This window comes from Macrobrachium rosenbergii, chromosome 25 (genome assembly GCF_040412425.1).
Source record: "Macrobrachium rosenbergii isolate ZJJX-2024 chromosome 25, ASM4041242v1, whole genome shotgun sequence".
In the NCBI taxonomy this organism is placed as follows: domain Eukaryota; kingdom Metazoa; phylum Arthropoda; class Malacostraca; order Decapoda; family Palaemonidae; genus Macrobrachium; species Macrobrachium rosenbergii.
This window is the reverse complement of record NC_089765.1, coordinates 25,161,910-25,189,409: the sequence shown is the minus strand read 5'-3', so window position 1 is coordinate 25,189,409 and position 27,500 is coordinate 25,161,910. Positions and strand designations below refer to the sequence as shown.

The following is a 27,500-nucleotide window of genomic DNA, read 5'->3' as shown; positions in this document are numbered from 1 at the left end:
GAATGATAAACTCGTGGTATAAAGGTTTACGGTGACCTTACTCCAACCTTACAGGCAAGGGTTCGAATCCCACCCGTGATGGTAGGTTTCTTCAGCCATATTCCGTTCGGATTCAATGCTCAATGGAGTAATTAAATCTCAAGGAGAAAGAACATATTATTACTCTTATTATAGCTGTTGGTAATGAACCAAAAAAAGAAAATAATTAAAAAATGAAGTAGGATATATATATATATATATATATATATATATATATATATATATATATATATATATATATATATATATATATATATATATATATATATATATATATACATACCGTGTAATAGTAAATAATCTGAATGCTTAAAGTTATGTTTTCATATCTCTCTCTCGCGCGCGCGCTCTCACTATCTTCTCTCTTTATCTGTTTATCTCGTCACAATAACTGGTAAATTAGATGTATCATTCGTATTTTTTGTAATTCTATCTAGATTCTCAGATAAATGACAACTTAGATGAAAATTTGTTTGCGACGAGGTTAACTTTAAGGACACAAGCAGATATTAATGTTTTTTTTATTTTAGTTATGTGATACATCAGCACATTTTGTATCTCATCAAGCATTACTCATCGAGGCTAACGCCTGACCGGTCCCAGATGTTCTTTTTGTGTATTGTTATTTATTTTTATCTAGTCGTGTCTGCTCTGTTAATTCCGTTGCTCTCTGAAACTCACCGCACCTACGATTCATAATATTCACACAAAATGAATATATAAAAAAACTTTTCTCGTCAGTTCTTACTCTCATTTTTTGTTGGGGTTGGAGGGGGCGACAAGTGAGGCGAGGGTGGGGTGGGGAGTGAGGCCGGGGTGGGGGTCCAGACTCACTTTATCATGACTTGCTACTGTTTTTGTAAAATGTTGGATTGCTTCTCCTTGGTTTTTATCTTCATAAATCATTCGGAAATGGCTATCAGGTTAGTCCTAACTCCTCTCACAATATGCCTCAGTGACTTTTGACAAACTGGCTAGCCATGTGCGTCGTGCTATTTAATGTGCAGTTGCATGACCTGGCATAAATCTGGTATTATTAAACTGTTCCCATCTCTTCCCACAATTATTGGTCCATATTCCTAATGGATATCGTTCTGATAGCTGAGCAACTAGCTGTTGTTAATTTTAACGAGCTAATAACAGCAAATACGATAAATTCCACATTATGACGTCATTTAAACAAATGAAAAGATAAAGCAAATAAACGCAGTAGGTAAATGAAACAACGAGCGTCCTATGTCACCGTTACTTTCATCATCATACAATTTTTAACTTCAGGTTTCCCCCGTCTCAAGCATTTGTCGTCCGATCTCCGAACCAGATCTGCGTTTTGTCTTCCAGACTTCCTTAGCAATCATCCCATTTCCATATTCACGGCATTCCTGACTATTCGTCTTCTATTCTCGTAACGCGTTCAAACCATTTCAGTCTTGAGCACAATCTTCAGTAATAATAAAAGCCAAGTGGATCTTTCTTGTTTATCCGCCCCGAGTGGGGCCGGGGTAGGTAGGGGATCGGGAGGGTAGGAGAGACATGACACATCCATCCACCTGTAAAACTGTTTGTACGCCCTGGGTGAGGGCAGGGTAGGGAGAGGCATGACACATCTATCCTCCTGCCCCGCGCAGCGTAGCGCGCACCATCTCGCTAGTAATTAAATATTAGTCTGGTTTCCTTAAACATCTTTCTCATATATATATATATATATATATATATATATATATATATATATATATATATATATATATATATATATATATATATATATATATATATAGTTCCTTTTTCTTTTGGGGTGGTTTGCCCTAAAAGTTGTTTCTCCTGGTATTCATCACGTCCATTTGGTATGAGGGTGCAAGCCAGGCACCTAACACAGTGGTGTGCAAGGAGGTTTGGCGCCGTCAGTGTCTGGACTTTCCGGTAACTATCCATCCGACTACTGACCAGACCCGACAACCAGCAGCTTAGCAAATACATTCATGGTGTGGGCATATATATATATATATATATATATATATATATATATATATATATATATATATATATATATATATATATATATATATATATATATATATATATGTAATTCTAATAGCCACAATGCCCTCTTAACTTCTCGTGGCCAGGTCGGCAACGTCACCTCCTTGTGAATATGGTAATGCGGGTTCGATTCTCGCGATCGCCATTCACAGGCTCTTCAATTTCTTCCGCCTGGATATTTTCGGCTTCGTAGTTACAAGCATATCCAAAAAAGCGCGAAGAATTCGAGAAGTTAAGAGGGCATTGTGGCTATTAGAATTACATATGTGTCTGGTAAAAGTGACCAGTAGATTCTACATATATATATATATATATATATATATATATATATATATATATATATATATATATATATATATATATATATATATATATATATATATATATATATATGTATGATTATAATCACTTTTGTACGTGATTCATTTATCACAAATTACCACAGGTGAAAAATGTATATAAAATATATATATATATATATATATATATATATATATATATATATATATATATATATATATATATATGTGTGTGTGTGTGTGTGTTTGTGTGTGTGCGTGCGTGTGAGCATGTATGTACGTGACATGCTAGTTCACCATCTTAATCCGATGGTAGAATTTACCAAGAAAAGTGAATATCATTCAAAGGAAAAATGAAACCCATTTTTATATTTTCCAATATTTACTAAACATTTCAACATCAACAGTACTTACAATCTAGAATAACTAATTGGTACAATAAATTACAGAATCATAACATTTGTCATTATTTATAAATAATCTCTCGTAATACTTAACAGTAAAGTGAATTATGAAAATGTGAACAACGTAACAAACTGGATGCTAATGAGAGTTCAAATGGAACAAATAAAGATTTGCAGGTACAAAATTGAATGCAGAATCAACCAATCTTTACCTTACACAAAAAAAATTATTTTGTCTGTGAAAGTGAAAACTGGGGCTTTTCATGTTTATTTCATGAAAGCTTTGCTATATGCCTCTATATTTAAACAAAATTAGAAAATAAAACTAACAATATAGGGAGACAATGCATGAACATACACATACGAATAACTACAGAAAACATAAGTATTTATGCAAACACAAACACATGCATACTAGTCTATTTTTACATAAGCAAACATCATGCATACATATATACACTTGTGAATTCGCCCCAAGAGAGATAATATAGTTTCCAAGAAGCTCTTTTTTTTTTTTTTTTTTGACCGTCGTAAGGAATTTAAAACAGGAATTTGCGCTTTTGATTAAATGCTCAAGTGCTCCTCTTACTCCTTATTCAATTATTTCTATTTTCTCGATTCACAGCAACGATAAATTTTAATCCTGATCGAAGACCTTTAGAACCTCGCTAGGAAACACCTGATTATTATTATTATTATTATTATTATATTATTACTGATGTCACTGGCTCCCACTTCTGAGAGTAAGTTGTTTTGTGGCGATTCAGGGAGTCATCGACCAAGCTTCTTTGTACTGATTCTTCTTCTTATATTTTCCTTCGCCATTACTTCTGTGCCGCAAGAATTTGCACCTTGCACTGTAAACAAGTGTCCAGTCTTTTGTTTTCTTTTGCCTCCCTCGTCGCGGGGACGAGAGTTCTGCAGTGCTCTTCGTTCTGCTCTGTGACACTTCTAATTCTTGGCCTGATTTGCGAGGTGATGTGACTGTGAATTGCGGATTCATGTCTTTTTAGCCGTTCACTCGTCTTGTCAAACCCACTGTCTTTACACTAAGCAGTATTATACTTCCGCAAGTTGCACCTGTAAATCTTTAATATTTCTGAAAGGTATCTTGTCGTATTTATATTTATGATGGACTGCGTGCCTTCGGTAAAGCACGAATTCCAAGACTTCTTCCGTTAAACCTGGCTTCCTTTGGCAAAACAGACGAGATTTCAAACTTTTCATTATCATACTCTAAAAGTCTTCACTAGAATCAGCCTGCGTAGCTATCTTTGGTCCTGGCGTTTCCACTGTTACTCTGTCTTTAAAAGGCTTCGTTTGGAATATTTTGCCAGACTTCAGTTGAAAAAAAAAAAAAAAAAAGGTTCGGTAGTCAGCTCCTTGTCATTTTTGTAAATCTAAACTTTTTCCTGAATGTCTAAATGTCGATTTCTTCCTTCATCTGGTTAGAAAGTTTTGCCAAACTATGTCAGTTTTGAGCGAAACAGACCTCTCTGGACATCCCTAGTAATTCTCAGGCGGAAAAACATATCTATACAAACTCCGTAGTAATGTTTCTCAGTCCTTGCTAAAACGAGTTGTCTTGTCGTTGAGTCTGACCAACTTTGCCTGCTCTTGCTTTTTTCAGCAAAGCAAATCTGTGCACTCTTGTCATAGTCATACAATCTGTGGTTGGTTTACATAACATTATATTGAGTCTCATCCGTTACACTTCCGTAGTCTTTGTACTGTGGGTGTTTTTTTAAACATTCTTTCTGTTAATTTGTCAGCCTTGTTTAAGTCATATACGATATCCCTTTCCATAATTTGTCAGAGATTCCTAAATATGTCTGTCAACCCTCTCCTTCTGTGAGACATTTGTTGGACAAGTAGCAAAGTGTTTTCATGGCAATTTGTGATACTCTCTGGTGAAACGAGAATATATGAACAATTACGGTCAGTATTCTTGCCTTTGGTTAAACAAATGTCTCTGAGTGTGCTTTGCGAATAATTCTTCCAACCCTTGATAGAGGAAAAAAAAAAAGTGTTAATTTTCTGTCAATTATTCTTAAAGATTTTGGTTAGATAAGCAACTTGACTATTTTCGTTAAATTTCCTTCCAAGTTTTAGTATAATGAGTCTCTAAGCGTCCTTTGTCAATTATTCTTCCTGTTTTTGTTGAAACTGTGTCTTAACCTTCTTTTTAAAATATTTTTCAAGCTTTTGATTAATTGTCTATACATGTTCTTTGCCAATTACTCTTCCAGTTTTGATAAAACATGTCTTTGTGTGCAAACGTTATCAAATATTCTTTAGTCTTTAGCAAAACACGCAATTCTTCGTCAGATTCTTTCAGTCTTTGAAAAAAAAAATTTTGTTCTTTGTCAAATATCCTTTCAGTTTTTGGTAAAACAAGTAGCATTGTCAGTCTTTGGTAAAACAAGTAATTCTTTGTCAAATACTCCTTCAGTCTTTTGTAAAGCAAGTGGTGTTTGTTAAACATTCCTTCAGTCTTCGGTAAAACAAACAGCTTTGTCAGCCGAGCCTTCTTTGTCAGATATTCTTAATTTTTGACAAAACATGTCTGCCTGTCCGTACCTATTAAAGAAAGAGTCCAGTTGCATGTTCTCCGTGAAACTTGGCAGATTCCATCTTTCTGTAGTCTATCAGAGAGCAATTTATGAGCCTCAATCGTGAAGATTCTTCCCATTTCGCATCCCACAAATTTCCCCTGTATTAACTTCACTTAGACTACATAAATTAGAGGTCTGTAGCAGCTGGCGTGAATGAGCGACGTAAAACGATGTTCTTGTTCTGGAGGCCTTGTTTGCTTCACGTCTATTTGTCCGTGTCCGTCTTTGTGTTCGTTCATTTGTTTGTTTGTTTTTCTTGCCTGTGACAGTTTGTGTTTTCATATTAGCTTATTAATGTGCTTAAATTTGCTGTGTTGTTACCATCCAGGAGGTGTCTTGGGAAGCCAGTACAAATTTTTAAATGAATAAACGTAAGTCATTGGGATTTATCTCTCGTAATTACTACATTCCACCAAAGACGTAAATATCCAAGACTCCAGGGAGTAAACAGTGACACTATATCGTCGCTTGTGAACAAAACGGCTTAAACAGTTATTGAGACACAGCAAACTCTTATGAGTTCAACTTAGAGAAACTACCGAAGCGCTGCGAGATTCTACGACGATCCGCAGGAAGAAGAAGAAGAAGAAGAAGAAGAAGAAGAAGAAGAAGAGGACGAAGAAGAAGAAGCAGATGCGATTAGCGCGAGAGAAGATAATAATCGCGCACTTGATGCCTTACAACGTACTTTGAGCTAATTGGCTAATTATTAAAACGCGTCTCTTCGTCTAATTGACAGAGACTCATGCGAACTTGAAGAGTGAACGAAAGGTTTCACCCTCCGTGTTTTGGGCGACGAGCTTCACAGGGTGAAACTGACCTTCTTGTGCAAGTGGCATATGAACCACACTATTCCCTCTCAGACTGAAAGTTTCTTCTTTTTTTATACTGGCCTATTAAGTCCTCCTATCTAATGATCTTTGCAATACTGACGGGCTATTCTCTATCGTGTCGTGACTGCACATCGTTTTCTAACTTGGTGTCGAAGGTTTCAAAAAGGATTTGCATCTAATTAGTTTTGAACTTGACGGAATCCGAGAGGGTCGAAAGGACGCCATTGCATTCGAAAAATGAATTCTAACAAACGTGACAAATTGTATATCAATTTGTATTTTTCATAACCAACAAACCTGCGGTCTTAACATAAGGGAAAATCCCTGCTCTGAAGGCGGTCAAGAAAAAAACTGATGCGATGGAGCCGAGATGGGGCGGGGAAGGTCATCAGAGCCTCCCCCCCACCGCCATGTTGGCAAGCTCCCGTTGCAACCAAATTCCTTGTACTTTTTTAACCGAATTCCAGAAGGAGCTAGAGAATTTTCCCTTATGTTAAGACCAAAGGTTTGTTCTGTATATGAACAAATAAGGTTCTAGTTTAACGTCGGAACTGAATAAAGCCACTGGCTGGTTTTCTATAATTTTCATTCCTTTTTCTCTGAACACACACACACGAAAAAAACAGAAAAAAAGTAAATTTACGGGATTGCAGCTGCTTGGAATGCACATTGATCCTTCAGTCCTATTCATATTTCCAGGGTTACTTTATCATCGTCGCTGATTCTGATAATTATTAAGCTTTAAAGACAGATCAGTCAAGATGTGTCCATGTCCATCAATCACATATCGCCAGCCAAAGGACAGACTTTTCAGATCCATACAAGAAAAAAAAAATTCTCTCATAATTTCCGTGGAAAATAAATAACATTTAAATAAGAATGGCGTCTTTGCAACCATCACCTTCTTTGGCATGTGTCATCTACAAGCAGTTGTGGGTGAACTTTCGTAAACTATAAACGTAAAATCTAAGATAGTAACCTTGAAATAATCTTTGGCAATGGGAGGATGCATGTAAATGTCCGTTATGAAACATTTATAACAAACGACATAGAGTGTAAACAGAGCACAGTCGTTCCCTACCATGACAGAAATCCAAGAACGGCCCAACTGGAAACTCCAGGAAAGAGAACCTAAAAAAATAGCTACACATTCACTTAGCAAAGTAAGTCCCAAGAATTTGGTTATAAAAAATAGACATGAATCAAGTGTAAAGCTTAAAGAAGTGGAATCATCATATAGTTATAAGTACAAGTCATGTATGAGAATCAAATAGATATGAGGATTGCATGACAGCAGATAAGTGCCTTCTACAGACCTCCGACGCTTATTATATTGATAGCGGACGATTATCTGCAGAAAGTTCATGGTGGAACAATTAATATCCCACGTAATTTGATTTGATCTAATCAACTGGAAGCCTGTCGCAAAATGAATCTAAATATCCGTTGCCTGTTTTCGGTTGTTTTGCTGTTGCCTGAATAGAAATCGAGAGCGAAGATAAAATTTCAGTAGTTGATAATAATACAACCTCGTGCATTCTGTTTTCAATGAAATCTGAATGCACGAGAAATTAGATAGATTACAGGACACTTTTCCATGTAAAAGGCTTTTTTACTTTATAGCTTTTTATCATAATTTTTTTTTACTGGAATAGGAGATTGGGTATGAGCAAGTATGAATATAACATAAGAAATTTCCATTTTTTGAAGCTTAAAACAAGCCTATGATATAAAAACAGTTTCAAGTAACGTCCATAGACTGAACTTGTTAAAAGGAAGCATCATAAATCGAGATTACCGGTCAACAATCAAACTTCATGATCTTTGATTTCTAAGTTGCCCTGGACGTAGGATATCAACTGTAAGAACTCTCAGTAACAGGGCAAACGGCATAAAGCATTAATATTCACGTGTTCAAGAATGGGGTTTAACCCCACAAGAAGTGACAGACGCGCATCTTAAAGGAAGGAAGATGATAAGTCAAGGAATAATGAAGTGGAAGCAATAGAGTTCTATAGCTTGGCAACAGATGGAAAGAAAGACACTGAACCGGCAAAGAATAATTCAGAACTCAGCAAAGTCCTTGTGCATTTTGAAGGCTTCACAGTAACTTTTTTCAAAATTTTTCATCTTGATCCTCACATTTTCTGCTGGTTAGCGAATCAGAAAAAAAGTTTACCGAACAAGAAGGAATAAGTGAATATAAACCTACTGATGGCATAAACTGTCTCCTGGAAATCACCAGTGAAAAAAGAAAAGAAAAACGAAGTCATAACAATGACTTGACGTTTTTTTGTAAATATAACAGAACCACAAGTTTGGAGATCCGCACCGTCTCGTTTCTTCTTCAGTTACACACGTTGAAGGTGAGACGAGATGTCGCGAAGACGTATCTGAATTTACTTTAGACCTTAATCCTCAACCTTGTAGTTTTATCATAAATTTACAGAAATATCGTATCATCATTTGAAGAAGAGTAGACAGAACTCCAAGTACCGTGACTGAGAGGAAAAGAAGAGGATACCTATTAGCAAAAAGGCACCAGAAGGTCGAAGGCTTAATCTAACTCCATCTTCATAATCAAAGATCGTGGTCAGTGTCAAACACTTTGAAGATGGACACTGGGCAGTCGGGATACGCCGACCAGCAGCTGCCGTACGCTCTGCCGTAGTATTCCGCGTTGACGTAGTCGTAGAGTTCGTTGGATGTGGTCCCGTAAGAAGCTCTGGAAAGTAAAGGAAATAAGGACATCAGGAATGTTTTTTTTTTTTTTTATGAACTGCAATTGAAGACATAACATCTAGAAGGACTCTTTTTCTGACATCACAAAGGAGGACAAATGGACATGAGAAAATAAATCATTTGTTGCTGAAATCTCATATGCAAAAGTGAGGGACACTTTCAATATTGTAAATGCATACGTGTAAAATTAAGTTATATTTTTCCTGAAGATATCCATATTATTAGGTTTTTATTGTTTTTAATACACGGGGAGGTTAAGATTATAATTTGTTAATTTTTTTTTCATTTCAGACAAGGTAATTGAATGTACAATAAATTTTAGTAAACACACACACAGACACACACACACACACACACACACACACACATATATATATATATATATATATATATATATATATATATATATATATATATATACATATATATTACTGTGAGTGAAAAGAGAGAAAAGAATTGCAAATTTTATATATATATACATATATATATGTATATATATATATATATATATATATATATATATATATATATATATATATTCGTCTATAAAGAGAGAGAGAGAGAGAGACAGAGAGCATAAACCATAAGACTGGAGCCTTAATTGCTTATTACTCACGTGAGAACAATGTTGATAATTTCCCCCAAGAGCCCGTCGTCTCTGAGGGGGGACTCCGCCACTTCACACACAGCTCTTAGCAAGCAGGACTTGCCGTCTAGACCGAACCTGAAAAGAAGTTCTCTTTTTAATATAAAGGCTTGTGACGATGAGCAAGTAGGTTACTTTCCGTTTCATTTAAAATTATATCAGTACCTTAGTTTTTTTAATTACAATTACAAATTCTCGTAACTAGAATTAAATTCATTAACATTGATTTTTCTTTATCTTTTTTATTCGTTCAGAGCTTCTTCTAATATGGCTGTTTTTCCATTGGCATTAAAACGGCAACTACGGAAGATTATTATTATTACAATAGTTTAACCAGACCACTGAGCTGACTATTAGCTCTCATAGGGCTGGCCTACTACGGAAGAAATACATTTACTATTGAATAATTTACGTTGTAGTAGTAACAAAATGCAACTAATTGCATTCATGGAACGTGATTAAACAATTTTTACATTAGTAAATGAACTGCGGAGATAAAACATTTACTAATGCAAAAATGGTTGAATCACGTTCCATGAACGCAGTTAATTTCATTTGTTACTATTACAACGTAAATTATTCAATCTCAAGTTTTAACATTAATTTGAATTTAAGAAAATTTATTCATCCTATATTACACTAATAACGTTATTCTTGTTAAGCATTTTTAAAAATATAATTGAAAAGTTATATGAAACCATTGAAAATACCGTTGAAAATACGGCGAGTGAGTCTTACCTGCTAATGGTATCGATGAGAACCGAATATATGCCCATTCTGTCGTTGTCCATTCGACCATACGTGACCTGGGTAGCATTGGGCAGTTTTATGGTAAACGGAAGTTCGATGTCAAGATACCCAGCTGCATGGGAAAACGAGTAACAGCTGTTAATGATGCCTTCCTCTGAGAGAGAGAGAGAGAGAGAGAGAGAGAGAGAGAGAGAGAGAGAGAGAGAGAGAGACCCCTCTCAGGCTGTGGCCCACATCAAACAGCTAACATTAACATCCAGCTACTTCATTCACTGGTAAGGTCATCACAAACATACAGGATTTTCGAGGAAAAGCCCAGTGTCTTTCCTTCCTCGCCCCACCCGGGGGATCGAGTGTACAGTAGGTATCTCGTTTGCGAGAAAGTAGGGCGTGAGAGAGAACAACGCTATTTTTTACGTCTACTGAGCTTTGCAACAGGTAGCCGATTTTCGGTAGTATAACGTCATTCCAAAATTTCCTTAGAGTAACAAAACAATTCTAGTTGGTTAGATGTTACCTTATATTAGACTAAGCTATGACGTCTATGCAAACCCAATTAAGCGATTTAACAAAGGTAAAACAAACACCATAGTGAGCCCTATTACATTTGGCCGCTACATAAAACTCAAAACTCTTTAAAGAGGTAATCCATCATCGGAAAGGTGAGTCTTATGTCCTTGGGACCAAAGAGGAAGTCTGTTATGCAGTCCTTCTTCAAAAGCTTCCTCCTCCAATTCAGGATAATTGGACCATCTGGGGGTTGGTCCTCCTGCCATCCCCATGGATGGGTAGGAGGAGGGAACTCCAGGCTAATGGACGTTAATCCTACTCGGATTTAAGGTCGATTTAAACAAGTCAACGAGGTGATTTGCTTCTCCGTGAGAGAGAGGGAGGAAGAGAGGGAGATTTTCTTCAATTACTCAGAGACAGCGCTGTTCAAGATGATATCTTTATGCGGCATTAACCGCCGCCTGACTTACAAAGCCCTGAAAGTTTACACCACAATTTCCTCTCCCGTTCTTGCAAGTGATGAAATGTACGGTGATGTGGACTGACTCTCTCTCTCTCTCTCTCTCTCTCTCTCTCTCTCTCTCCCCCCCATAAACATTATAACTGGACTTGGTAAAGCGCTGTGTAAACACGTACCTTTTGTGTGTAAGAATAGCGCAAATGCATGTGGTAAAGTAATGCACAGCCGAGTCTGGTTATGTGAGCATCAACGCGTATCTTCCATGACTCAGAAAGCATTTCCGATAATACGTACTCTTCATGGAAGCAATGGGAAATATTGGGAAAACCGGGAGCAGGCATTTATTAGAGTATCATGACCGGGAAGTAAAAGACTGCTGAGAATTTCTTATGAGAGAGAGAGAGAGACTTGGATGCAAGAGTACCCACGCTCTCCATTATTTTCTGCTAATGTATTATAGAGGGCTGTTATTTACCGGGATACTTTATGTGCTGGTGGCCATTTTCCATACAGTGAACGCGGGAACTCAATGCACCGGAAATGCAAGGTTTGTGGATTGCGAGCTTCGTAATGGCGTAATAATTTCTCTCGACCTTCTCAGCGGGAACAAAATAACCAATAACTACCCCGAATGTGAGAATAGAAAACACTTTGTGTCATTACAAAAAAAGTGATCGCTGAAACAGAAACTCGAAAAGCTTAACGTTTTGTTTTCTATCAACAGACGTCAAAATTTGTTGTAAACTGTAGAGTCAGATGGAAGAATAAGTCCACTCTGTTCATTACAGAATATCAAAGTATCCTTATATACAAAGACACCATCAAATACTGGAAATTTGTATTGCTAATTCATGCATCAAACAGTCTGATCTACTCATCCCATTCACTTAAAGACTGTTGAACTCCTACCTTCCTTTTTGTTTTTTTGAACCAAGGAAATAACTCAAAAATAGCCAATAACAGACACTTCTTGCTATGGCCCATTTTGATCTGTGAAGACTCGGTCTCTTTACATAAGACTGTATTGATCTTTGAGAGGTCTATACGATTAAATCAAATAATTGTGTAAACAAACCATTCTTACAAATGTACCCTCTCTCTCTCTTCATATTTTTCTACTGGGAAAAGGAGCCTAACCATCTTATCGTTCAACTGTCAGATATATCACAACTAAAATCTTCATCGTCGAGAAATCTCTCTCTCTCTCTCTCTCTCTCTCATGGCTTAATAAATCACCAGCTTATTTTTTTTGCTATAGTATTCTGTAAACTAATTGTCTCAATATCGACTCCTGATAGTGATTTCAATAAACGTATTGAAAGGTATCCGAACCCTTCTTAAAATCTCTCTCTCTCTCATGAAATCAGTATATTCTTTTTTTTTTTTTTTTGCTAAAGTATTCTCATAATCTAACTCAAAATATTCTCTGCAAAAGAATATTTTCAACAGACTCCTAAAGGTGATTTCAATGCAAGCACAGAAAGATATCTGAACCCTTCTTGCAATCCAAGCTGTTAAACTAGCTATTGTTTACAATCTTGATGACCTCGATAATTTCAGTTTAAAAACTGAAATTCAATTAAAAACTCTACCTAAATCGACAGATCAGTATTGAATTTATACCCCAGTTTAATTTACATCCATTTTTTCGGATACACACAAGGAAAAGTTAAGAACAGAACATAAGGACGATATCTTGTAATATAATACAAAATGAAACCCATTTAATTTAGCAAATTTACCTCAATCGGTAGCTCAGCATCCAGTCTATTGTGAATTTCAATTTTTATGCATTTCGTCGACTACAACCAGAGGAATAAGAACCATATATTTATATTTATATTAATTATGAGCTGTATTATAATGCTATACCCCCCTATTCTAAGTTATAGGATCCACAATATTAACTCTATGTTTTCTGTTATTACGAAGAGAATCGAATGCCCATAAAAAAAGGAAGAAATTCGAGAGAAGAAAGCAAGACAATAAAGAAAAATGCCAAAAAAACTACAAAAGACGCCACATTCACTTCTCATGGGAATCGAATAATACGGACAGATGATCGGTTAAACTCTTTAATTATAGTTTTATATTACTTTCTCCGCACTATGACTACGTGAGAAAATCTGATGGGAATTCCCAAGATATCATCAAAAATTATCAAAGCCACACTGGCCTTGTATACTTTACTGTAAATTTTACGGATGATGAATGATGTTCTCTTTTAAAAGAATTATGTTCAATCGCATATGCAGCGAGGGCACCCAGTCCCAACACTCAAACACTGCCACATACACACACACATATATATACAGTATATATATATATATATATATATATATATATATATATATATATTTGTATATATAAATATTGTGGATATTACAGTTATATATGTATTTGTGGATATTACAGTAGATTTACATATGTATATATGGTAAATATATATATATATTATATACATACATATATATATATATATCTATATATATATATATATATATATATATATATATATATATATATATAAATTATATATATAATGATTATAATCACTTGAAGAGGTGATTCCTTTGTCACATATCACCACAGTTGAATTTTTCACCTGTGATGGTATGTGATATATATACAGGTAAAGTACTTATACACAGAAAAACACATAAGTAAATGTTGAAATAAAGAGAGAGAGAGAGAGAGAGAGAGAGAGAGAGAGAGAGAGAGAGAGAGAGAGAGAGAGAGAGATGCGGTGAGATGAACAGTTGCTCTACAAAGCCAGCAGACAGACAACCGCAGATGGTTATGTTGGGAGGGCCCTGATGGTAAAGCCAGTCGCTGTTATATCACTGCGGTAACTATTATTGAGATGAAGTCTCTCTCTCTCTCTCTCTCTCTCTCTCTCTCTCCATGAGACCTAAGTGAAATATTTATGTTTAATCTCGTAAAGTTTTTCATTCTAAAGGCACAGTGGCATATAACTTATTAATTCAATGTTTTATCACAGTTGTATATAACTTATTAATTCAGCACTTTATAACATGAAAAAACACTCTTAATTAAAAAGCCTATCTTTGTGAAAGAACTATTTTCTTCAGAAAAATTACCTGGTTCTCAAAATAGTGATATGAACTTTTGCCTAACCGAAGTTATCAGTTTCTAATGACCTGACAGATAAGATTAATAACGATCGTGGTCAAGAGCACAGGAAGATTGAGTTGAATTGGACGTATTTGTGTTCAGACACAAGGCATTGTTATATTTGCAGTCTACTACCAATCTGAAGTCTTTGATAAGTCTGATAAATTGCTATACACCTCGTCTTCCTTTCTACAAATTTCATCTGACTATTTGTTACTTAAGGCCTCTGAATAAGCTTTCCATACAAGCCAGGAAAGTTACTATTAAGCAATTCTGAAATTGCTAAAAGAAAGGCAATCCTCAACCAGTGTACCCCTAGGAAACTCTATGTGGTTACCCGTTTAATCCTTTAAAAAGAAGCGACTTTTGAGAACACTGCTGCGTCTTTCAGCATTGCGTAACACTTCTTGAAACACTCGGGTGATGAACGACCAACATCTATTCTTAACGAAGGCAGACGTGTAAATTCACTACCGGCAAAGGATTCCTCTTGCCATTACAAGCGGAAATGACAGCAGAGCATTCATCTGCCACTTAAAAATCCAAAGAAGCCATACTTTCGCGTTCTATGGTGCGTGAAGAAGTCAGGACCCGCCTATGACACTAACGCTCAGGCTAAGATTTTTTCGACATGCTCCGGGTGTTCCCCCTCATAATGGTCGTGACACCTTGATGTGCTAACAGCTTGCGCAGAGAGAAATGACAATATTTTGCCTGCGATTTCAGGCGACGCTGGAAGGAAAATTTAGTGGGCAATTTTGACGATGACTCTTTCGCTGAGGTTATTTATCTCAAGCTTTTCTGGAGAGAGAGAGAGAGAGAGAGAGAGAGAGAGAGAGAGAGAGAGAGAGAGAGAGAGAGAGAGCTAGATCAGAGAATTTGCTACTTCATTTATTTTATTTTTGAACATTTTTATAAACTTAATTACATGCCCGTTTATAAATTGCATGAGAGAGAGAGAGAGAGAGAGAGAGAGAGAGAGAGAGAGAGAGAGAAATGTTCTCACTTGATACATCTGGATTCAACTGAATTTTCCTTCATCAAAAAGCTATTGCAGGAAGTTATCAAGAGGATGACATTTCACCTTACAACAGTTAAACTTGAAGTCTTCCCCGTTTATCGTAAATGTATCAGTTTATCTCTTCTACTTTATATATGTATAAAAAAAATAAGAGCTTCTAATTACCGAAAAGAAATGCAATTCACAGGATGTAATTTTTACACCTTACTGCCTAATCCCCAAGTATTCCGCTTCCATGTTACCTCGTGACTTCAATTTTGCCTCCATTGTAGAAAAAGATGCTAAAATTATAAGCCCAAAACTTTACTCGTAAGATATGGTCTTGAACTGAACATAACCCGTGTACACATTATATATACTGCATGCTGTACTGCGTCTAAAACTGGAGACATATAAAGTTGAATTTTCGAGAAATGACTTTCAGTGTGGAAAAGTGAAAGACGGCTTCTTGATGGGTTTTACAATGAAATTTTTTACTCTTTTTCGTCATATCACTATTATTACTAGTGCTGTACCCTTACCGTGAAAATTACAGCAATACAAGAGAGGGTCGAGACGGCAAATCTCGACCCTAGGGACCTTACGTACTGTCCAGATGCACGGACAAATTTTATAAGGGGTGGTGATGAGAGGCCTTTATCCAAGGAGTATTACGTACCTCCTGGGGCCCGGACCCAAGCACCATATAGGGACCAGTGATTTTATCGATGTTGCACACAGATAAAAGTATATGGATACACATGCCGCCTTGTACATATGAGATTATTGTTGTACATTAAAAATCCACAGTTAAATTAATAAACTGTATTATTTGTAAAAGATAAAAACAGACTTTCGGACATTGTTCACGTGTTCGAAAGTCTTTAAACTTTTACAATAACACAGCTTATTTTTAATATACAATATTTTAATCACGACACTGCGAGGATTTTAGCAAGATTGTTATCATTACATATAATCAAACATTCGCAAGGATAATAGACCACTTCTATGCGAAAGAAAAAAATAACAATTGCGTAAAAAATATGACTGCTAAGAAGAATTTACTTCAATTTATTAGAATGCATTTGTAGACGTAGGCTCAAAACATCATCACAGACTGCAAGTTTTCTTTACTGAACCCGCCGTCGTACGAGGCGTCACTTCCGGAAGTTGTCGAAGATCCGGAAGGAGGGGAAATTAACGATTTTCCGGCTTGATATCGATTCTTATTTTTCGTGTTTCTCTTTTTTTTATCTTCCTTTCTTTCGTGACAAAATCATGTTTTATCCAACAAATGGTTACGGCTATGTTTAGTATAATTTTTACCGGTCACCATCTCTCTCTCTCTCTCTCTCTCTCTCTCTCTCTCTCAGTGTTCAGCTTTTTGGTTACTAATTTATTGCAAGCTCTCTTGCGCGTTTCCTGTGAAGAACTTAAAATTTTCTTTAGAATCTATTATTTTTAGTATACCATACAGGACCATACGTCTTTGTAAAAGATGGCCGATAAGTCGACGTTTATATATATATATATATATATATATATATGTAAACGATATATATATATATATATATATATATATATATATATATATATATATATACATATATATACACACACATATAGATATATATACATACATACATATATATATATATATATATATATATATATATATATATATATATATATATATATAGAGAGAGAGAGAGAGAGAGAGAGAGAGAGAGAGAGAGAGAGAGAGCAGAAGTAATTATTGGAATCGGTGAATAAACTCCATGAAGTCAATCACAGATTTGAAAATGTTCAATAAAATAAAAAATGACCCTTCAACCCTATTAATGGAAAGAAAGAAGATGTATTAGGCGGTTGATCATACAAATAGCGTTGTCTCTAGTTGGGGCTGTTTTAACTAGTTTTTAAAGGAAACTGGATTCCCTAGACCTTACTCTCATTTCTGACACGTGTGACCTCTTGTGTACTGTATAGCTATATCCAAAGTCTTGCCCTTCCATTTCCATGCCTGTAGCGACCTGCTGAGATGACAGCTGCACGATAATCACCTACAACATCCGCCAGAAGACTCGGTCGTTTTCTATTAATCCCTTTATCATATCTTCATCCTTCCTCATTCCCAAATCCGGTAATTTCCAAAGTTACTCTCCGACAGAGACAGCCGAATCATTTCAGTAGGTGGCCCTATATCCAAGGTTTTCAAGCCTTTGGCTGTGCCATAACCCCAAGACCATGAACTTTCATAATCTAGAGTTTGAGTTGCCTTTCCCAAGGGTACAACCACTAATATTGCCTTGTTTCTGATTGCGCATACATTAGCAATAATGGTATTCATATGCACAAAAAGTAATGTACGATTTTAATATGTATAAACAGCAAAATTATTGCGAAATTAACTCTACATTTCAGTGATTATGATATTATGAGAAATCAGAGTATTAATAATAATAATAGTAATAATAATAATAATAATGGCACTCTGTATGAATATCGAGTGCTGTTCTTTCAACAAAGTTTGCCCCAAGGAGGGTCTTCTTCCAAAATAATAATAATAATAATAATAATAATAATAATAATAATAATAATAATAATAATAATAATGAGTTCACCTAATACCCAGAAAATACAGTTTTAAAAGATTTAGCCCACTACAAAAGAAGAGCCCTGGGTAAAAATCTATCACCAAAGTGAGAAAAAGCCACAATCCGAAATTACTTTTATTTGGGGGGAAGGGCGGGTTTCCTGCTTGTACTGTAGGCGGTGTTGTCTGCGCGTTGACTAAGCATCAGATGTTGAACGAAGACGCAACCGCTAAGATTTAGCTACTAAATATTCCCTGGGAAACGGAACTGTCGGTATATACTGTCTCTTTTGACAGGGAACAGGTGTGACGGTGAGGACCACAAGCATGAATGCTGATCACTGTTTACTGTTATGTAATCTTGTTACTGATGCAATATGCGGTGAATATTGTTATCATTATTACAATACTTTTAGTGTCTAAACACAATGAAACCTATAGAGGGATGTTTTGAGACTCTCTCAGTTGACAAAGGAATCTGAGGATGTTCGCGAAAGTTCTGTTCAAATGTTTTGGTATGTCTGATAAATACAATTGGCATGTATTTTATCACATGTACACACTGAAATTTAATAAACCACAAATTTCATGAACCTGCTAAACAAATGTCCAACGAATAAGAAGCCAGTGTATAGTGAAGGGACAAGATAGCGATGAAAACGTTAAAAAAATTTAATGATAGGTTAATTTTTATCCGTCTTTTTAATCAAAGTATTCAGAGATTTTTTATATGGCATACAAAAAAACATGCCAAAAAATTGGCCAATTTACGTATCTTGCTTCCCAAGTCCCATAATCACTATAATACTGTTTTTAATTTATCACAATATGTACTTTCAAAAAAGCAAAAATTTCTCCTCGCATTCAGGTTAGACTTCTGTTTGCCTAACTATAAGCCCAATTTTTGTCAATTTTTTCTTCCCTTGGAAATGTTATTCCAACGTATTAAAAGACTCGATCTATGTAAAGATATCTCACGTCTACAAAAAGAACTATTCGTAATTTCTCACAATACTTTTGCCAAATTAAAAACTAACTGGGCTCCTTTTTCAAGAAAAAGGATTATGAACTACTTAAGAATATGTCAAAACGTGAAGATATTGTAGTTCTTAGACCGGATAAGGGTAGAGGGGTAGTGATTTTAGATAAAACGGACTATTTAAAAAAATGAACACCATACTCGATGATCCCACTAAATTCAATAAAATTGGACAACCCAACTATCACGAAATTTACCGGATAGAAGATAGGATCAATAGGTTTTTACGGTCTCTCAAAACGCAAGGTATAATGAATGAGAAAATTTATGGTGATCTTTTGTCCAGCGGATCCTCATTTGGTATCCTGTAGGGCCTGCCTAAGATCCACAAGCAAGGGGTTCCCCTCCGCCCTATCCTAGCCTCCTACAATACTCCCAACTACAAGTTTGCTAAGTTTCTGGTACCTTTATTGGAGGCGCTGACCCGCAGTGCATATACCTTAAGAAACTCCGAAGATTTTAAAACGAAGGTCCTCTCACAAGATTCAGATTTGTGTATGGTCAGTTTAGATGTTGAATACCTCTTTATTAACGTTCCTGTGAGGGAGACCATTGATCTCATTTTAACCAAATTGTACCCAACTCGTGATTTTATATATTGTAATTTTAATTATGAATCTTTTAAAACACCCTTAGAATTAGCCGTGCTGGACACGGCCTTTGTTTTCAATAACCAACTTTTTAAACAGATCGATGGGATGGCGATGGGGTCTCCTCTCGGCCCCACCTTTGCCAATATTTTCATGTGCTGCCTGAGAGGTGCCCCTTGTCCTTCTGCCCCTTATTTTACGCCAGGTACATAGACGACACATTCGTTCTACTGAAAAATGAGTGTGATGCTGATAGATTTTTAAACCTAGCCAGCAACTTTCACAGTAATATTGATTTTTTTTATTGAAAAGGAACAAGACGGTAAGTTGGCTTTCCTTGATGTTTTAGTTACTAAAGATAATGACAATTTTAATACGACTCCAGTTTTTATATTTCTTGTTTTATAAATTTTAAAATTAACTCTGTTCATACCTTAGTACATCGGGCTCTGTCTCTAACTTCTAATTGGCTTTCTTTTCATTCTGAAATTCTCTTCCTTAAGCAGTACTTCCATAACAACTGTTTCCCTGCCCGTCTAGTACTTAGGGTTATTAAGAAAGTTCTCGATAAAAAACTTGCAACCATTAATGCCTAAATATAATGTACCTAAATTTACTATATACGCAAGCTTCTGTTTTTTACCTAACAATCAAAATTTTGCTATGCAGTTTGCTAAAATTATTCAAAAACATATTGGTGCTCTTAACATTAAATTAATACCAAAAAATCCTAAAACCATTGGTTCTTTGCTTCCCTTCAAGAATCGGGTCTGTCCCTTGATGACGTCGGGCTTCGTATATGAGTACAAGTGCTCCGGATGCGGTTCCGGGAATTACGTTGGTTCGACTCGGCGTCTTACAATGTTAGGGCCGATTCTCACATGGGCGTGAGCTATTGCACGGGTTGCAGATTTTCTAATCCCGAATTTTCAAATATAAGATCCCACGCCAGAGGTTGCAAGACATCAATAAAATACGACAACTTCAGAATAATTGGCCATGCTCAGGAACCTGGAGAACTGCTTCTCTTGGAAAGTCTGAATATCAAAAGAATTGTACCGACGTTAAATTGCCAATCATCGGCTACTCCCCTGTTCATAGCATGACTCGATTGTTTGTTTATATTTATCCGCCTCCTTCTTCTGCTTTTATGATGTGTTCTTTTTAGTGTGTTTCCCTCTTTCACCCTGAAAGGTGCGCTTTCTGCATCTGCTCTCCCTTTTAAGTTTATTTTTAAATTCCTTTTTATTAAGTTCAGTTTTTTATTAAGTTCATTTTAAGTTTTTTATTGGATTTTTAATGTGTAAATGTATTTAAGTGTGATTGTTTAAGTTTAATTAATTCCATTTTATGTTTTGTGTCTGTTTATTTTTAACTATGTATGCTGAATGACCCTTTTTACATTATAACTGTAGATGTCCTGATGATGTGACCACGGGTCAAGAAACGCGTCGACAATAAATGTATGTACTGGATCTGTATGTGCACCTGCGCCCTTCTCCTGCCTATATATATATATATATATAGTGCACCTCCGATGTATATATATATATATATATATATATATATATATATATATATATATATATATATACATACATACATACATATATATATAATTTTAGAGAAGAGAGAGAGAGAGAGAGAGAGAGAGAGAGAGAGAGAGAGAAAACAACCAGTCATATAACACTTCCTATTTTTAGATAAAGGAATGGTGACAAATGAATAGTAGCATTAACAAGTTGGCAACCAGTGAATTTCTTTCCTTCTGTTGCCAAACTTTGAAATTCTCCTTCTTCCCTTGTTTTTCTTACTCCCATAACCGGCTGTCTTTTACGAGGAGGGCAGTTGTCGGTTGCTTCCATTTTATTTCTGACTGTCTTCCTCATTGGACGGGTTGGTATGTTCTCGGATAGCACTCTGCTGGGTCCGCCGGATCTCCGACCACCAATGAAGAATTAGAGAAATTTATTTCTTCCATTTTTAAAATGTGGTTCGGATTCCACAATAAGCTGTAGGTCCCGTTCCTAGGTAAAATAAATCTAATCCATCGGACCAGCCCTAGGAGAGCTGTTAACCAGCTCAGAGGTCTGGTCTTCTCAGACTTGGTCTAGATAAGGGCATAAGATTACTCGCCCGATTACCTTTTGATTTCCATATTCTTTGTGTATTTCCCCTTACCTCAAATCACTTCTTCCTTATGAACACCATATTCTTTGGAAGCTTCAAATAGCCAATGGCTCCTGTAGGCTTGTTCCATATGAACAAGGTTCATCTTCTGAATAATAATAATAATAATAATAATAATAATAATAATAATAATAATAATAATAATAATAATAAAGACATCGAGGATTCGAGCCTCATCCCTAGGGCCTAGCCTTGGATGCCTCAGATTGTGCTGACATCTACCACCTGCTTAGGGTGGGATTTAGCTCAGTGGATCTCAAATTAGGGGGTGGCATGACCACGTCGCGGATTGGGTTGGTTTGCTCTCTTAGCATACCGGAAAGAACTCAGGCAAGGTGAGGAGATGAATTTGCAGAGCAACGAGTCATACTCTAACACCAAAATACAGAGTGTACACCTCCAGAAGATTTCTGACGAACTAACATGCATACGAGCGATATATATATATATATATATATATATATATATATATATATATATATATATATATATATATATATATATATATATACACTGACTGTATATATATATATATATATATATATATATATATATATATATATATATATATATATATATATATATATCTTTGGATGTGGAATTACTTTTTACATATTTCCTGTAAATTAAACAATCTGATTCTTATTGAGGAATAGAGAAATGATAAAATATTCTCTGATACCTCTGAGGAATTACTATTAAACGTCGTGGCCATAGGACCATCTTCAGGTATATTTATTGCCAATTTTCATATGGAAATATTTTAGAAGGAAATACAGATCATCTAACTATGTATGAGCGGTATATTGATGACATTTTCGCGGACGTGAGCCATGAATTCCAATGCCAGATTGGGAACGGTAAGCCACAACTTACATAGATACATCTTTGTCAACAAGACTATCTGTGCATCTTCTGTCTGCGTTTACAAATTTTACGCTCCTTGCATTCATCAGTCAAATCTTATACAACAGATGCTACATAAGCTAATAACACTGGGATAACAAACAGGCAAATAATGCAAAGAAATCAAGTTATTCGGAATCAATATGCATCAAGATCCTGTAGAACAAAACACAGCCCAAGCTGTTATTTTGGCATTTTTCAAGCTAGATTATCTGTGTTTGCCATCTCCCCTTTCTTTTCGTTTCACTGTGTAAGTAATATTTTTGTAATATTTATTTTCTTTTCTATACAAAGGCTGGGTTGGTCTTAATGTCACTTCCTTGAAGGTGAAGAAAAAACAGGTATTTAAGCTTCTCAAGACAGTGTATATATATATATATATATATATATATATATATATATATATATGAAAAGCTTATAGGTCACAAGTATTTTATAAATTACAATACACAGTAGATGTTTAATTAACAAGTGTGGCAGAAAAACTTTCTGAAAACCCTTGAGAGGATGTTTACTTGTTATCTAACTCGTTTCCTAATTAAATAAAACTGTTACGTCAGGTATTCTCAAGACGTGGGAACTTGCCACATGATTTCGTGAGTGCGTTCATCGGAAATGTCCAGGTTCCGGTGCAAGCGTGTGTATGTGCGTTTCTTTTGGGCAGAGTCCCAGGGTGTGAAGGGATTAGTTATGAGAAAAACGATCATTCGAAGCCCAACACTGAACATTATTAAAAGTCTTCAGTGAAGACTGTGAACATTGCTGTTTGGAGATGTTTCACTGAGAAAGAGGTAGAAGATATATTTATTTGGGAATGTACTGGACTTTGACTTATTTTCACCTATTGTGAGTTACAGTGTAAAGACAATAATTAGTTGAATATGATAGACTGTAATATGATTGATCTTTTGGGGAACTTTAGTATTCTATTTCATTTCACCTCTTATTTTTTGCAATCTAGTTATGTTAGCTTTTGTCAAATAAATTATTTTGGGTAAAGCTTGTTTCGCTGTAGACTTGAGAGAGAGAGAGAGAGAGAGAGAGAGAGAGAGAGAGAGAGAGAGAGAGAGAGAGAGAGAGAGAGAGAATGCAGGGTGAGTAGGTACAGATATGCACCACCAGTAGCCTTTTTGATGCGGTTACTATTCAAGCAACCAATAGATGGGACTTTTCGACTTTGTAGTAACGGGTAAGGAATGAAATTTCCTCTCGAATGGGTAACACACACACACACACACACATATATATATATATATATATATATATATATATATATATATATATATATATAATATATATATTATATATATATATATATATATATATATTATATATATATATATATATATATATATATATATATATAACAAAAAACTTTATTCTGTTATCCTCTCCTAAACAGCCTAAACAGCGATTATAACATTTTTTCGATAAGTGTCATTTTACTTTTAAACATGGCCTTAATGAACTACTTGAAATTAACAAGAATAACATACAAAAACGGAAAAACTGAAACACTTGGCAACCAACCGGTGAAGCAAAATCCACGTAAACAGAACAGATGATGGTTTAAGAAACAACTATAAATCTATCTTCGTACATAAGATATTCTCATTTCTGCTACTTGCCGACAGCCAACCTCAAGCAGTGGTCTCAGGTTTTGAGAAATAAACTAACAGAGAGAGAGAGAGAGAGAGAGAGAGAGAGAGAGAGAGAGGTCGAATCTTGTGTTAATCTGCATTGAGCGGAATTTATCAGTTGTCGTTGCTCTATGGAAATTAATTTACAGCTTTTAATAAATTTCCCCAGTGAATACATATATATATATATATATATATATATATATATATATATATATATATATATATATATATATATATATATATAATATATATATATATATAAATAGAGGGAGAGAGAGTGAGAGACAATATATATAAATAGAGAGAGAGAGAGAGAGAGAGAGAGAGAGAGAGAGAGAGAGAGAGAGAGAGAGAGAGAGAGAGATCCACACCTTTCTACGTCTCCAATTTCTTCCCAATCCTTCCGAACAGCATGCAGTACTCTTGACGCTAACCTCTCATCCTCCAGTCTTTCCACATTTACCCACACTAACCGTTTTTCCGCTCTTTCTACAAATCTCCAAATTTTTCAACCATTCAATTTTTCTTATACCAGAAATACTGCATAAACAATTCCTCTTTACTCCTTCAAATTTCCTTTCATTCACATTCAACATCAGCACTTAACTTCCATAAAGGGAAGTTGGTTCAAAGTTTCCCTAGCACATTTCAAGCCCTGGCTTTACTTTCTCGTAGACCCATCTCTTCTCTCATCCTAACATCATCCAAAATGTTTCCTCTCACATACTTGTAAAAATCTACTGCTTCCATTCTTGCATCATCCTTGCTAACATTTACTGGTCCACTTTTCTTGTTCAGTTGAACTTCAAAATCTCTCTTGCTCACCTTTACTTTCAGTTTTCTCCTCTTACAAACATTTTCAAACCTTCAGTCTCTGAGGTTTCTCTTCACCATTTCTGATCATTCCTGTATCGTACTTGAACATCAGTTATTCCATTTTCCATTCACTATCCATCTTATCCCACAGCTTTGCACGTACAGCTAATGTCCTTTCTCCGACTTTTTGCGTTATTCTATTCTTACGGGTATTAAACAGTCACGGAGACAAATACGCTTCTGTACTATCCTATTGTATTTCAATCCCATCAAATACACTTTTTATCGCTCTGGGCAATTTACGCTCTGTACCATATCTCCTGAACACCCTCCACACTGCATTTCTATCAGTACTATGCTATTATAAGGTCCATGTATTCCACATATAATTTTTCCTTTGACTTTCAAACTTTTAATATACTTTCCATTAAAAACACTTGCTTCACACACTTACTTCCCCTAGCTAAACCAACACTGCAGCATCCCTGATCAAAACTTCTGTCGTCGTCTTCTAAATCAAAATCTCATCCCGAATATACTAAACCAAGTTATCCCTCTATAATTCTTACAGTCTACTCTATAACGATTTATTCCTTTGGAACCTTTTCTTCTTACAGATACACCTTGCATACCATGGTCAGCCACTTAATTACACTTTCACCTCTGTATCGCAAAATCTCCCTTGAAATTCCATCGGCTCCTGGTGTCTTTCCATTTTCCAGCCTCTTAATTACCCCAATTAGATCCTCGACTGCAACTTCCAGAAAAATTTTCAAACTCATCCTGGCCATGCACTCTTGCATCAGTCATCTCTGCCCAATGTTCTAACTTCAGTCTGCACGAAATCCTCACAATACCCACTCCATCGACAAAAGACTGCAACCTCTTCAGACAACATCTCTCTGTTTCCATGGTTAACTAATGTCCTATTTTTTCACTAAACTTTTCATATTCTCACCCCACTACTCAGCTTTTATTCCCTCTTCCAACCTTTCCAAATTTGAAAGCACTTCCTGCTGGCCCCATAAATTCATCTTGAAATTTTACTCTCCCCATATAGTTTTTCAATTTCTGTGCATATCTTAATTAACCATATAGTTATATCTACAACCATTTCTCTCTAACTTGAACTTCCATCAATCTTAACTTCTGTTTCAACCAATTAATGATCAGATTTACCTCCAGTTGCTCCTCTTCCCACCGTTAAATCCATTACCTCTTTTCCTTTTACACTCACAGTCTATATAATCCAATAAACTGTTTTCTTTACCTATTTCTCTTTCAACACAAACACACAAACACACACACACACAGCCACGAAGGAAAATTGAAACAATAGATGCTAAGTACTTTCGTCCTATTACCAAGACATGGTCACATCAACTTAGCATCTCACTTGTTTCAATTTTCCTTCGTGTCTGTGACTTTGTTCGCATAAACATCACGTTTTTACCTTTTTCGTGATTTAAAATCAAACACACACACACACACACACACACACACACACACACACACACATATATATATATATATATATATATATATATATATATATATATATATATATATATATATATATATATATATATATATATATATATATATATATATATATATATATATATATATATATATATATATATATATATATATATATATATGGGTGTTAAGCGTGGAAATGCGTTTAAATTTCATAAAGATAGGATAAATTTTAACATGATTTATATTTTGAGGTGACTGAAGTTTCTTTTTTTTTTTTAAATAGAATTATATATTTAAAATATTGGACCAGTAGAGTTCCTAAAACCCCAGGTTACAGAAACTGATCAATTTATATCATCACTGGAAGAATTTAACGCAATACACTACATAACACCCACAAATCTAACGGTATGGAAAGCTCTCTGAGAGCATCCTGCATAAACACTCCCGACTAAAACTGGATCGTGCAGCTTACCACAAACCTACCAAAGTATCTTCACTCTCGTACATTCGCCGTTCTACGTATTGCATCACCTTTCAAAGGGGTCTGGACTTTAAAAACTACTGCTGCAGTAGCAGCAGCATCTGGCGGTACTTGGCAGCTTCTCTGTCAAGAGGCATCTGGCATCCCTGAGCAGCAGATGTTGCTTTGGTTTTCACGGTGCCTTGAGATGCGAGAATGATCGGAGATGATTACTATTTACATGCTACGAGACAATCGAGTTATTTTCTAAGCCTAATCAAGGTCCCCTGGGGCTAGTG

The 27,500-nt window shown here is 35.5% G+C and overlaps 1 protein-coding gene across 2 annotated transcripts in view; it reads right to left on the bottom strand.

Annotated features, from left to right (window-relative positions):
- Positions 1 to 27,500, bottom strand: part of LOC136852489 (uncharacterized) — a 121,819-nt gene that overhangs the window by 33,691 nt on the left and 60,628 nt on the right. Inside the window, exons 4-6 of one of the 2 annotated variants that reach the window (XM_067127152.1) lie at positions 10,357 to 10,480; positions 9,589 to 9,696; positions 7,867 to 8,955 (exon numbers count right to left, since the gene is read on the bottom strand). The exons of the other annotated variant lie outside the window; for it this stretch is intronic. Coding sequence (XP_066983253.1) covers positions 8,811 to 8,955; positions 9,589 to 9,696; positions 10,357 to 10,480 — 377 coding nt within the window. The 3' untranslated portion in view covers positions 7,867 to 8,810. Of the gene's footprint in view, positions 1 to 7,866; positions 8,956 to 9,588; positions 9,697 to 10,356; positions 10,481 to 27,500 lie in introns of those variants that run through there. 2 annotated transcript variants of the gene reach the window in all.